The sequence below is a fragment of the Camelus dromedarius genome, chromosome 5 (assembly GCF_036321535.1).
Source record: "Camelus dromedarius isolate mCamDro1 chromosome 5, mCamDro1.pat, whole genome shotgun sequence".
NCBI lineage: Eukaryota > Metazoa > Chordata > Mammalia > Artiodactyla > Camelidae > Camelus > Camelus dromedarius.
In genome coordinates this window covers 80399200-80414079 of record NC_087440.1, presented here as the reverse complement: position 1 = coordinate 80414079, position 14880 = coordinate 80399200, and the positions used below count along the sequence as shown (strand labels likewise).

General features: G+C 40.4%; 1 protein-coding gene across 2 annotated transcripts in view; it reads left to right on the top strand.

The window, feature by feature from the left end:
* The window catches only part of KCNK10 (potassium two pore domain channel subfamily K member 10), a 131539-nt gene that overhangs the window by 55477 nt on the left and 61182 nt on the right, over positions 1 to 14880 (top strand). For both annotated transcript variants that reach the window (XM_031454153.2, XM_010989163.3), the window contains exon 2: positions 5197 to 5531. In XM_031454153.2, coding sequence (XP_031310013.1) covers positions 5197 to 5531 — 335 coding nt within the window. The remainder of the gene's footprint in view (positions 1 to 5196; positions 5532 to 14880) is intronic.

Here is a 14880-nt window from a genome sequence, read left to right as displayed (position 1 = left end):
ACTGTGGACCAACAGTGCACTAGGGTTCCCTTTTCTCCACATACTTGCCAGTGTTTGTTACTTGAAGACTTTTTGATGATAGCCATTTTGACAGGTGTGAGGTAATATCTCATTGTGGTCTTGATTTGCATTTCTCTGATGATTAGCGATATTGAGCATTTTTTTAATGTGCCCAATGGCCATCTGCATATCTTCATTGGAAGAATGTCTATTTAGGTCTTCTGTCTATTTTTAAATTGGGTTGGTTGTTTTTGATATTGAATTGTATGAGCTGTTTATATATTTTAGGGGACATTACCCCCCTATTGGTCATATCATTTGCAAATATTTTTTCCCATTCAGTAGGTAGCCTTTTTGTTTTGTCAATAGTTTCCTTTGCTGTGCAAAAGCTTTTAAGTTTAATTAGGTCCCATTTAAATAAGTTTTGCTTTTATTCCTTTACCTTAGGAGACAGCCAAAAAATATTGCCGCAGTTTAAGTCAAAGAGTGTTCTGCCTATGTTCTCTTCTAGGAGTTTTATGGTTTTAAATCTTACGTTTTGGTCTTAAATCCATTTTGAGTTTATTTTTGTATATAATGTGAGGAAATGTTCTAATCTCAATCTTTTACATGTAGCTGCCCACTTATTGAAGAGACTATCTTTTCTCCATTGTATATTCTTACCTCCTTTGTCATAGATTAATTGACCATAAGTGCGTGGGTTTGTTTCTAGGCTCTCTATCTATTCCAGTGATCTATGTGTCTGTTTTTGTGCCAGTACCATGCTGTTTTGATGACTGTAGTTTTGTAGTATAGTCTGAAGCCAGGGAGCATGACATGTTCAGCTTTTTTTTTTCCCCTCAAGAGTGCTTTGTCAACTTGAGGTCTTTTGTAATTCTGTATACATTTTAGGATTATTTGTTCTATTTCTGTGAAAAATACCATGGGTATTTTGATAGGGATTGCATTAAATCTGTAGATTGCTTTGGGTAATATGAAAATTTTAATGATATTAATTCTTCCAGTCCAAGAGCATGAGATATCTTTCTATTTCTCTGAATCATCTTCAGTTTCCTTCATTACTGTTTTATAGTTTTCAGGGTATAGATCTTTCACCTCCTCAGTTAAGTTTATTCCTAGGTATTTTTAAAAATACACTTTAATTAATTAATTTGTTGTTGTAAACATATACTTTTAAAAATTGAAGTATAGTCAGTTTACAATGTTGCATCAATTTTTCGTGTACAACATGTTTTAGTCATACATATACATACATATATTCCTTTTCACATTCTTTTTCATTATGGGTGATAAGATATTAAATATAGCTCCCCGTGCTATACAGTATAAACTTGTTTATTTTATATATAGTAGTTAATATCTGCAAATCTTGAACTCCCAGTTTATCCATTTCCACACCCTTTTCCCCCGGTAACCATAAGTTTGTTTTCTATGTCTGTGAGTCTATTTCTGTTTTATAAGTGAGTTCATATATGTCTTTTTTTTTTTTTTTATATTCCACATAAAACTAATATCCTATGGTATTTTTCTTTCTCTTTCTGGCTTACTTCACTTAGAATGACAATCTCTAGGTCCATCCATATTGCTGCAAATGGCATTGTTTTATTCTTTTTATGTCTGAGTAGTATTCCATTGTGTATATATACCACAACTTCTTTATCCAGTCATCTGTTGATGGATATTTAAGTTGTTTCCTTGTGTTGCCTATTGGATATAGTGCTGCTATCAACATTGGGGTGCATGTATCTTTATGGAATAGAGTTCTCTCTGGATTAAATGCAATTTTAAATGAGACTTTTTTTAAACTTTCTCTTTCTGATATTTCAATATTAGTGTATAGAAACTCAACAGACTTCTGTATATTAATCTTGTATCCCGCAACCTTGCTGAATTCATTTATTAGTTTTAGTAGTCTTTCATTGGAGACTTTAGGATTCTCTATGTAGAGTATCTTGTTATCTGCAAATAGTGACAGTTTTACCTCTTCCCTTCCAATCTGAGTACCTTTTATTTCTTTTTTTTGTCTGGTATCTGTGACTAGAACTTCCAATGTTATATTAAATAGTAGGCTATATGTGCCTAGAAATTTGTCCATTGCTTCTAGGTTGTCCAATTTTTTAGCATGTAACTGTTCATAGTATTTTGTGTGTATGTCTCTGTGGTATTGGTTGTTAGTTCTCCTCTTTCGTTTCTTATTTTGTTTGTTTGAGTCTTCTCTCTTTTCTTCCTAATGAGTGTAGCTAAAGGCTTATCAATTTTGTTTATTTTTTCAGAACACCAACTCTTGGTTTCACTTATCTTTATTATTATTATTATTTTTTTTGGTCTCTATTTAATTTATTTCCTCTCTGATCTTTATTATTTCCTTCCTTCTGCTGATTTTGCACTTTGGTCTTCTTTTTCTAATTTCTTTAGTTGGAAGATTAGGTTGTTTATTTGAGATTTTTCTTGTTTCTTGAGGTCTGTATTGCTATAAACTTCCATCCTAGAACTGCTTTTGCTGCATCCCATAAATTTTTTTGAAAAGTCGTGCTTCCATTTTCATTTTTTAAAGTATGTATATATATTTATTAAAGTACAGTCAGATTACAATTTGTGTCAATTTCTGGTGGACAGCATAATGCTTTAGTCATATATGAACATACCATTTTCATTTGTTTTAAGGTATTTTTCTGTTTTCCTTATTGACCTATTGTTTTTTTTTAATAGCATGTTGTTTAGTCTCCATGTACTCTCCCCATTTTTCTTCCTATAATTGATTTTTAGTTTCATACGTTTGTGGTTGGAAAAAATGCTTGATATAATTTCTATCCTCTTAAATTTGTTGAGACTTGTTTTGTGGCCTAGGATGTGACCTATCTTGGAGAATGCCATGCTTTTGAAAAGAACATGTATTCTGCTGTTTTTGGATGGAATGTTCTGTATGTATCTATTAAATCTAACTGGCTTATGGTGTTATTTAAAACCACTATTGCCTTATTGATTTTGCCATCCTTACCTGGATGATCTGTATATTGATGTAAGTAGGGTGTTAAAGTCCCCTACTATTATTGTATTGTTGTCAATTTCTCCCTGTATGTCTGTTAATATTTGTTTTATATATTTATGCTCCTGAATTGGGTGCATATATGTTAATAAGTATAATATCTCCTTCTTGTATTATTCCTTTATCATTATACAGCACCATTCTTTGTCTTTTCTTATAGACTTTGTTTTAAAGTGTATTTCTGATACATATATTGCTACCTCCTCTTTCTTGTCATTGCCATTCGCATGAGATACTTTTTCCATGCCCTCTCTTTGAGTCTGTGTGTGTCTTTAGTTCTGAAGCAAGTCTCTTGTAAGCAGCATATAGATGAGTCTTTTTTTTTTATCCAATCAGCCACCCAATGTCTTTTGATTGAAGCATTTAGTCCATTGACATTTAAAGTAATTATTGATTGATATGTCCTTAGTGCCATTTCATTATCTAGATGTTTTCTTCTTAATTTTTTTATAGTTCTTCCCTGTTATTTTCTTCTTTAGATTTCTTTACTTGTGGTTTCATGATTTCCTTTGGTGGTATGCTTGTGTTTTTTCCTCTCTTGTTTGTTTATCTATTGTATGCTTTGTCTTGTGTTACCATGGGGTTCATATATGTTGACCTATAACTGTATCTATTTGTTTTAAATAGGTAGTCCTTCAAGTTCAAACATATTCTAAAAGAGTGACATTTTTTTCTTCTTTCTCCCATTTTTTGTTTTTGATGTAATATTTTACATCTTCATATTTATCCCCTGTACTGATTATTGTAGTTTTACTTGATTTTACAATTTTTTTTTTGTTTTAATCTTTGTACTAGCTTATTTAAGTGGCTGAACCTCAGCTGTTACTATATATTTGCCTTTACTATGGGGGATTTCTCCTTTTCTATAGATACTTACTTCTTATTGTAGCCTTTTATTTTCCCATTTAGAGAAGACCCTTCAAGATTTCTTATAAGACTGGTTTAGTATTGATGAATTCTTTGAGTTTTTTCTTGTCTGAGAAGTTCTTTATCTCTCCATCTATTCTAAATGATAATCTTGCTGGGTAGAGTATCTTAGGTTGCAGGTTTTCCCCTTTTTAGCACTTTAAATATAGCATGACACTCTTCTCTGGCCTGCAGAAGAATGTAAATGACTCTTTGTTTTTCTCTTGCTGCCTTTAGAATTCTCTCTTTAAGTTTTGTCATTTAAATTGTGACATATCTTGATGTGGGTCTGTTTGGGGTCATCTTGTTTGGGACCCTCTGTTCTTCCTGTACCTGGATATCTGTTTCCTTCTTCAGGCTTGGGAAATTTTCAGCCATAATTTCATAAAATATTTTTCAACCTCCTCTGTCTCTCTCTTCTCTTTCTGGGACCCCTATAATGCAAATGTTGGTATGCTTAATGTTATCCTGGAGATCTCTTAAACTCTTCTCATTTTAAAATTTATTTTCCTTTTTGCTGTTCTGATTGGGTGACTTCTGTTATTCTATCTTCCGGGTCCCTTATGTATTCTTCTGTATCACCTAGCCTGCTATGAATTCCTTCTGGTGTGTTTTTCGTTTCAGTTAATGTATTCTTTGGTTCTGACCGGTTATTTTTCGCATTTTCTAGTTCCTAGTTAAAATTCTCACTGTGTTCATCTATTCTTTCCCCTAATTCAGTTAGCATTCTTATTGCTAATGCTTTGAATTCTTTATTTGGTAAATTGTTTATTTGGTTTCATTAGTTGTTTTTCCAGGAGTTTTCTCTTGCTCTTTCAATGGAGACAAATTTCTCTGTCTTCTCATTTTTCTTGTCTTTCGCTGTCTTTATGAAATTAGGTGAAACAGTTACCTATTACTCCTTATGTCAAAGCATCGTTATACAGTCTGCATTTGACAGTGACTTTGGTGGGAGAGGTGGACTCAATTATTATTATTATTATTATTATTATTATTATTATTATTATTATTATTATTATTAATTTTTGCTTTTAAACTAGAACTCCTGTGCTCGTTACTTTAGAACTCAAACAGACATCTAGCAACTGATTGAATTCCCTCGCTGAGGGCTTGGTGAACCAATTTTTAATCTCACCTTTAAAAACTGACTTGAGAAAGCTATCTGTGCTTTGTTTCTGACAAGTTTTGGGTTTTGTATTTGTAAACAAACTCTCTTTTCCCCTTCCTCCCACCCTGTTTCTCAGTGGCCGTTCCTGCAGCAGCACCCCCGGTGTGCCAGCCCAAGGGCGCCACTAACGGGCACTACGCGGCCCCACGCCTCTCCATCTCCTCCCGAGCCACAGTGGTAGCCAGAATGGAAGGTGCCTCCCAGGGGGGCCTGCAGACCGTCATGAAGTGGAAAACAGTGGTTGCTATCTTCGTAGTCGTGGTGGTCTACCTCGTCACTGGCGGTCTCGTCTTCCGGGCATTGGAGCAGCCCTTTGAGAGCAGCCAAAAGAACACCATTGCCTTGGAGAAGGCAGAATTCCTGCGGGATCATATCTGTGTGAGCCCACAGGAGCTGGAGACATTGATCCAGGTGAGCAGGGAGTGAGCCAAGCACAGAACAACCTGTGGGGGAGAGGGCAGCATCGATTGTGTCTTTCTGGCTCACTGAGCTTTCCCTTTGGTTGAGAAGCTCCTGATGGTCATGGAGGTCCTCTCCAGGAGGTGACATTTGAGTGGAGACCTGTGACAATGTGGAGGAAGAGGGACCACACCTGCAATGGCACCGATGTGGGAGCAGGCTGTGTTCTGCATCACCTGCTTTTGGATGTGGTGTCCAGAGGCAGCAGCAGGCAGAGGGCTTTGGATTTTCAAATTCAGGTCCATGTATGTATGCTGATTACCTTTTTAGTCAGTGTAAGATCCTGGGGTATAAGGGCACCTCGGGTGGCCAAAGAAAGAAAGAAAGAATTTTAAATAGGCAGGGATGTATTAACCTGTCTAAGGTCAATGAAAATGAAGCAGAGAAAAGGCCACTGATGTGGGACGGGGAGGCCGCTAGTGACTTGAAAGAGGCTCTGGTGAATTTGTGGGGATGAAATAATAAGGATAGGAGTAATAGTAATAATCAAGGGTGCTGTTTTCGAATACTTACTGTGTGTCAGGCACTGTGCTAGGACCTTTTCCTACCTTAGATATTAAGGAAAAATCATCCATAAGGGCCAAGAACTTAGGGCTGCCACCTACAGAAGAAAGACAGAGGAACCGGGGTGGGGAGTGGCCTTGGCAGGGGTGAAGTGTGGCTAGGAAGGGATGTGGGAGACAGGGAGTCATCTAAGGTGGTACGATGGGAGGAAGTGAAACAGGAGGCTTAAGCAGTGCGTGGAAGGCGGAGAGGACCGAGTCCTAGGAAAGGGAAATGGTTGGGAGCCCAGTTGGAGGGCTTCACCTTGGAGGCGAGGGGAGATGGCTGCCTCCAAGGCTGATGTTTGAGTTCCACTCCTGCACACCCTCCTGAAGCACAAAGAGTAGTGGTGGAAGGTGGTGACATTTATGGAGGCAAGGAAGAGTCCCATCTTTCTGGGGATTCTAAAGTTTGGAAGGCAGATGGTGGAAAAGATGGCTTTCACAATTTCTTCTGGCTCTGGGATGTCAGCATCAAATTCTAACGGCTGCCACAATCCAGGATTCTGTAGGATTCGCGAGTCTGGGCTGGCTTATTTATTTAACTATTTCCGGCCGCGCTGAAGGGGTAGGGGGATTCAGAGGCTACTAAGGATGTGGCCCCTTCATGATAGTTGTATTCTTTTCAATTATTTTCGATAATCTGACTTGGCTCTTTGGTTAATAGAAATACACATTCCCCCCACCCCCCGGGGTGTAAATATGATTTCATACCGATGTCCTATAATTTTTATTAAAAAATAAAACTTTAAAATGGTAAAAGCTAAGGCCAGTGTTTCCTATTACTCTTTCTTACATGGCCTTTTTTTTTTTCTCCTTTCAATCTTGTGGTGATGAATGTGTTGTGCTAGTCTGTGCTAGATTAAGGCTCAGAATGCCACAGAGAATGGAGGAAACAATTCTGGAGTAATTTTAAGTAAGGAATTATACATGTTGTGGTGATTTGTGGTGAGATCCTTTTTATTTAGTTGCAATACCTATGATAACCTAAAGGGTGGTCTGAATTGAATCCACAGTCATGCCTGAATTTTCCTTCCTTAGTGAGAGCCTGAGGAAAGGGATCGCTTCTTATTATCTTAGCATCCATGTGTAGCCTCTGCATGGCTTTGCATCTAATTATTGCCCAATAGAGAAACACTTTTGGAATGAGATATCAAACTAAATCTATAATGTTGGTGATGCAGGAGATATCTGAGCTTATTCGTGCGTTTGTTTATTGAGTCGGTATTTCTGTATTGCCCTTTCTTTGGCCTTCTCCTTGTGATAGAGTTCAGAGGCCAGAATGAAGGACAGGATGGTGGAGGGTAGAGATTCTAATTCTGGTGCTGCCATTGAGACCTATCCTTTGACTTCAAAGGTTTCTCTGTGAAATGAGGTGTGTGTGTGTGTGTGTGTGTGTACGCATGTGTGCCCTTGAGATCATTTTTATAACAATTAAAAAATCTACCCTTTATTGTGCACCTGTCATGAGCTAGGCTCCTTCCACCCATCATCTCATTTAATCTCTCCGACAACAATCTCTTCTAAATTGGTATTATTATACTCATTTTATAGGTAAGGAAACCGATGCTAAAACAGGTTGAGTAACTTTCCAACCACCAAACTGACAGATCTGGATTCAGTGATGTCTGCCTGACTCTATCCTGCCTCGCCCAATGAATCTACAACTCTTTAAATAGTTCTTGCTTTATCATAAGCTCAACTCTCTCTTTAACAGTTGTTTGACACTTTCTAGGATCTTAGCAGAATCAAAAAACACGGGTGTTCCTTGCTCTTTAACATAAAGCCTTTCTCTATTTCTTCCTCCTATACCTACTGACTACCACTCCTGGGCTTAGGGTGCCTTAAGAGCTCCCTCTACTATGATGTAAGGATTTATGCTTGTGTTTGTCTAGAGGTTTTGTCGATTAAGTTAAAACGCTGAACCTGTGTCAATCAAAAATCGAATCATTATGGTTTACCCTTCGGTCCACTAATTCCTTTACAGAATGAAAGTGTCCACACTTTTGGACCATGGAGCACCCTCTCACTCTACACATCTGAGCAGCAATGTGTGTAGTGTTCACAAGAAACAGAGTATTTGGGAGAGTTTTCAGTGTGATGTGTTCTAAGCTGGAAAAACAGTATATTGTATCTCACTGATATTATTATTATTATTGTACCTGACTAATAGGTAAAAAATTAGATTGATGGTGTTTATCTAATAATGTCAAGTCTCTTGGCTGGGTTGAGTGAACTTCTCATAAAACTAATCTGAAAGGTGTAATTCATCTTATTAATAACAAAAACTGAGTACCTGGAACAGCATAATCCCCCATGAAATGCCTGGATAGCTTTAAAAAGCCAAAGCTGGGGAGGGGTTTTCCAAAGACTTGAAGCACTTTTAGGGGGTACCATGGGACTCTGGAGGAGACAGAGGGGTCACCACCCCTGACCCAGCTGCTGTTCTGGAGGAGACGATCTCATTAATTAATTCACCTATGCATTCTTTAACTTGCTATTGAGCTTCTGTTACATCAAGTAACATGCTAGGTGTTAGGGACAGAAAGGATGAGAATAAAATGTACCTTAAGCAGGTTGCTAACCTCTCTGTGATTCCATTTCGTTATCAATAAAACCTGCCTAAAATCCCTCACCCTTAGGGCCTGGAGAGGATTAAATTCTATAATTCATGAGAAGGGCTTTGAACTGTGCTTGGCCCATGGTGAGCACATACAAAAAAGATAACTGTGGTTGCCACTGCTGTTTAAAGTATTATTCAAGGAGCCCAGAATTTCAAGTAGGCTTTCTTAATGGGGATGGAGTTTGTTTCCAGAGGGCATCTGGTGATGTCTGGAGACATTTTCGATTGTCAGAACTGGAGAGATGCTACAGACATCTAGAGAGTAAGGGTGCTGGTAAATACCCACCAAGGCACAGCGTAGTCGCTCATCACAGAGAGTTATCCAGTCGAACACGCAATAGGTTGAGAAACCCTGGAGGAAGAGGCATGTAGACCAATAATTAGAATTCATTGGAGTGGAGCTATTTTTTCCCAGTTTTATTGAGGTACAATTGACATACATGACTGTATAAGTTTAAAGTGTACAGCATAACAGTTTGAACATGTGTTGGGACATGGTTACTGCAATAAGTTGAGTTAGCATCCATCGTCTCATATAGATACCATAAAGAGAAAAACCTTTTTTTTTTTTCTTGTGGTGAGAACTCTTAGATTTGCTCTCTTACCAACTTTCATACATACCATATGGCAGTGTTAACTATAGTCATAATGTACCTTACAGCCCTACTACTTACTTATCTCACAACTGGAAGTTTGTACCTTTCCATCACCTTCCTCCAACTCCCCTCCCCCCACCTCCCATCTCTGACCTTTTTATCTATGAGTGTTTTTTCTTAAGATTCCACATATAGGGAACTCTAATTCAAAAAGATACATGCACCCCAATGTTCAAAGCAGCACTATATACAATAGCCAACACATGGAAGCAACCTAAATGTCCTTCGACAGATGACCGGATAAAGAAGTTGTGGTGTATTTATACAGTGGAATACTATTCAGCCATAAAAAAGAATAAAATAATGCCATTTGCAGCAACAGGGGTGGGCCTAGAGATTGTCATTCTAAGTGAAGTAAGCCAGAAAGAGAAAGAAAATTACCACATGATATCACTTATATGTGGAATCTAAAAAGAAAAAGAAAAAAAAGGGACACTATGAACTCATCTTAAAAAACAGAGACAGAATCACATATACAGTAAAGAATCTTATGGTTACTAGAGAAAGTGGGTGGGAAGGGATAAATTTGGGAGTTTGAGATTTAGAAATGTTAGCAACTATATATAAAAATAGATTTTTAAAAAGTTTCTGCTGTATAACACAGGGAACTATATTCAATATTTTGTAATAACCTTTAAAGAAAAAAATATGAAAATGAATGTATATATATGTATATGCATGACTGGGACATTGTGCTGTACACAAAAAGTGAACACATTATAACTGATGGTACTTCAATTAAAAAAAAGATTCCACATGTAAGTGAGAGCATACAGCATTTGTCTTTGTCTGTCTTATTTTGCTTAGCATATTTTTCTCAGGTCCACCCATGTTTTTGCAAAAGGCAAGGTTTCCTCATTTTTATGGCTGAATAATATTCCATTGTGATATATATATAAAAAATATATAAAAATAATATATATATATAAAATATAAATATATATATATAAATACATACATATATATACATATTATATATATATAATCACAACTTCTTTATCCATTCATCCATCAGTGGACATGTAAGTTGCTTCTGTGTCTTGGCTGTTGTGAACGAGGCTGCAGTGAACATGGGAGTGCAGATATCTCTTTGAGATCCTGATTTCAATTTTTTTGGCTATGTTCCCAGAAGTGGAGTTGCTGGATCATATGGTAGTTCTATTTTTAATGTTTTGAGGAAACTTCATACTGTTTTCTGTAGCGGCTGTACCAGTTGACAATCCCACCAATAGTCTGCAAGGGTTCCCTTTTCTCCACATTCTTGCCAGCGTTTGCTATTTCTTGTCTTTTTGATGATTCCTGGAATGGAGCTATTTGAAGTATGTGAAAAATGGGAGCCCCAGTGAGGCAGACAGAGGTCAGGGAAGATTTTAAAGTGTTTATTTATCTCCTTTAATCCTTACAACTATTCTATGAGGATAGTCTTTTGTGCCTCCTACAGAGGAGGAAACTGAGGCAGCAGGAGGTGAAGTTACCTGCTCAGGGACACCTGGTTAGTGAGTGGAGGATCTTGGATTTACTCCTGGGCAGTCTGACAACATATCCCATTCTCTTCTTAAACACCACACATTGGAACAAAAATGTGGAATATGGGAGGCTTTCTCAGTACCCACAGTGAAGGGAAGGGCATCTCACCAGCGATTGGGCCCGTTGAGGGAGCTGCAGGGGGTCAGTGTGTCTTGAGATGAGAGTGTGGGGGAGCTGGTGGGAGGTGAGATTAGGATGGGGGCGGGGGCTGGATTTGACAGGTGCCCAGGGAGCCTTGCTGAAGGGTTTGGGCTTTATGCTGTAGGAAATCGGGAGTCATGGAGAGATGTAAGGAGGCAGTGACAAGAGGAGAATTTTCTGTTAGAAAGGTAACTTTTAGGAAGGAGGAAGGAGGGCTGGAGAAAGGAGAAACTGGAGGAAGAAGACCAGTTTGGAAGGACATTGGGGCATCACAGGGGAGCGATGCTGAGACATGGTGAAGGGGCTACATTGATGAGAGTCTGACAAAGAAGGCTTGAACATGACTCATTCCCCATTCAGCAAAGATTTCTGGAGTGCCTGCCCTTGGCTCCACATCCCTGTCTGTTCCAGTAGAGGCCACGTGGGTAGTGGAGCCTGGTGATCAGCACCCAGACTCGAGTTAAGCTTCCCATGTTAAATCTTTTTCCTGCTCACGGGCCATGACTTGGGTGAGCAAGGGGGTGTGTTACGCCAGGCCTCAGCTTCCCTTTTGCAACACGGAGACTGTGATAATAGTGTGCACCTGTTAGGGAGGGCTGAGGATTAAACAAAAAGCTTGATTTCTTTTAGCTGCTGTGATTACTACTATTTATTTGTTAGGGAAGGCAGAAAAAACAAAACCAAACCAAACCAGAAATCCTGTAAATTATATACGTCCTGGGGTGCTGCTAAGGGAAAAGCTCCTGAAATACCCTTTGGGGCTTCAAAGCCTACATTTTCTGATGGATAAATGTTCTTAATTTGCTTCGAGTGTTCAGGTGTAAAGCCCCCTTCACGGAAGTTACTCCCAGTGCCATTCATTGCAGCTTGAGTTCAGGGAAGCAACCTAGCCTCTTTCTATTTCATTTAGAGGGCTTACCCCGCCACCTGGATAATCATCTTTCACCAAGTGTTGGTGGGGACACTTGGCCTCAGATTGATTAAGGAGACACTGGGGCTGGTTCCGTGGTCTCTGTTCCTCCTGACTGTTCCTCTGTGTGGTTTGAGACACTTGTCAGAGGACCTGAGGGACCCAGAAAGCTCAGGCAGGTCACCTGAGCAATGGAATGACCACTGACTCCAGAGTGTGACTGAGTGGGAGGGCCTGTGTCCTCTGGGGCTCGTTGCTGCCTATCCCCCAGTGAGGCACATCCATCTTCTAGTTTGGTGCCCTGGGGCAAGTGCTTACCCTGAGCTGGGTCTCAGAAGTTCAGCCCACACAGGACACGGAAGACCCATCTATCTCTAGAATCTTACCCTTGAGACTCCGTCAGAGCGCCTGCAGATGACAGTAAGAGGGAGATTTCCCACTGAGCTATTGTAATAGTAAAAAATAGCCAGCAGTTACTGGCTGTTTACTTTCCTCTAGGCACGTTCTAAGTGCTTCAGTCCTTTAACTCATTTAACCCTTGCAACAAACCTATAGGTTGGACCTGTCATCATCATTCAGTTTTATGGAAGAGCAAATACATTCTAAGAAGTTAAGTAACTTGCCCAAGGCCACAAAGCCCATAGGTGGTTAAATTGGGATTTGAGCCTTGGGATGCTGGACTCCAGAGTCCAGACATGTGTACGCTGGGCTAGACTGCTCACTCAGGTCAATGGTCAGTATCCCCTATACTACATCTGAACCTTTTCTCAAACCTTTTACACCAAGGAAAAGACTGGAGGGAGAAGAGGAAATTTTTAGGGAAACATGGGCGGTCTGACACAGTACTATTGCACTCCGAAGGTGGACTGTTGTGTGTTCAAAGAAGGGGGTGTCAGGGAGGGGAAGGGACATGGGCATTGGGGTCAGGTGGACTTGGCTCCCAACCCCATTAAACCAAAGGCTACTTTTACCATTGTGGGGATGGAGCAGTCCCTCTTCATTTGGAATATTGAGAAGAGTGACTGAGAGAACCCACATAAAGTGCCTACCACAGTGCCCAGCTGAGAGTGGGCATTTGGGAGGCACTATTTCCTTCCCCTGTTCCAGCTTTCTTCTCCAAAGCTAGTGCAGGGAACGGACCTGAACAGACTTTGATAGGCGCATCTGGAGTGCTGGCATTGCTTTGGCAGTGGAATACGCTAAACTGAATAGCTTTTTGAAGTTGCAGTTCCCACAAACTTGATTAGACTCCGTCCCAAGAACGTCTTTTTAAAAATTTATTTCATTTTAAAGTTATTTTTAAAAATTGAAGTATGATTGATTTACAATGTTGTGTTAATATCTGGTGTACAGCATAGTGATTCAGTTACATATATATACACACACATACTCCTTTCCCTATTCTTTTTCATTGGGGGCCATTGCAAGGTATGAATATAGCTCCCTGAGCTGTGCAGTAGGAACTTGTTTCTTTATTCTCGATGCTCCCATGAGCCACTATGGCTTATTCCCTTGTCCCCAGTACAATTGTTTTAGAAACCTGGGTTGTGACTAGTCTTGGAGAAAGCAATAAACTCTTCATCCTCTGTAATCCTCAAGAAACAAAATCACGACGCGGCTTCCCTGACTGACAGGGGAGGGAAGAATGCTTCTGCCTGCGAGGATGAGGATCCGTAGTGGTTACTGTTCAGGTTGTGGATTCATAGACGTTTAAAGCCTTTAAATATCTTCACTGCAGCTCACTGGTCACATGGCTGTGTTTTCTCCTGGTAACTGACACGCTGAGGGCAGGGATGTTTCATGGGAGTGGGTTTAGTGTTGGATGAGGTGCCCGCGAGGAAGGACATGGGTTTTTTCCAGTTGTAGCACAAATAACCAGGACTCCTTTCTCACTGGAGAGTGTCCTGGGGGGCAGCTTGTGTAATCTGCCCCCACCCGGGGTGAGCAGGTTACCTCGCTGTCTGGAAGGTTGACTTTTGCCCCGGGCACACTTCACTCCTCGTCTCGGCAAGTTACTTCACTTCTCAGAGCCCTTGTGACCTCCAAACGGGCACCTTCTGTTCATGTTGGCGTCTCTGTCTTAAGAAAGCCTGAAGCTTTCCTCTGCCTGGCATGGGCTGGGTCTGGAATTTCCTGGAAGTGGGAACCTTTGGGGTGGGGTCCCTTCTCATCCTGCTGTGTCCCCCCCTCCTCGACTGGTTCAGTGACATTTTACTTTGGTGAGGAGGATCTTTCCCACCGGTTTTCACTTGACAATCTCTTAGGGATTTTTATCTTTACTGATAAATGATTCGAGTCTTAGATCCTTTGCTCAGTACTGGGGCCTCAAACTGTATTTGATGAGTACTATTTAACACTTTGAGCACTATGTGCAGGCTCGAGTCCAGGCAGTTTACTCAAATTTCTGAGCCTCGTTTCTCTCCCCATTACCCCAAGGCCCTGCTGCTGTGACCACCCCCGTTGACAGGGGCCAGGTGCCCTGGCTATGTCCTTGCAGCCAGCTGGTGGCAAAAGTGGGCCTGGAATTTGGATTCCGTGACTCCAGAGCCTGCACTCTCGTCCTCTGGCTCTATCCTGGCTTGACACAGTGGGGCTGGAGAGCGTGCAATTGTAGCAGGATAAATTCCTCCCGCCTAAGGGAAAATCCACCCAAACCACATGATGGGGAAGCTCCTTCGTGAGTGTCAGTGCTTGCTTTCTAACACAGAGCCCCTGCCTCCTTCTCCCCTAGACTTATAACCCTCCCAGTGGACAGCGAGCATCCACGTCTAGGCCTGGTGCTGGACTGTGAGTCTCTGGCATAGTGACTCATTTCGCTGGTCAAGGAGGAGTTGATTTGAGATACAGGCAGCTGCAGGGGAGGCCTGGGTACAGTCCTGGGCAGGGATCTTTGATGTTGTCA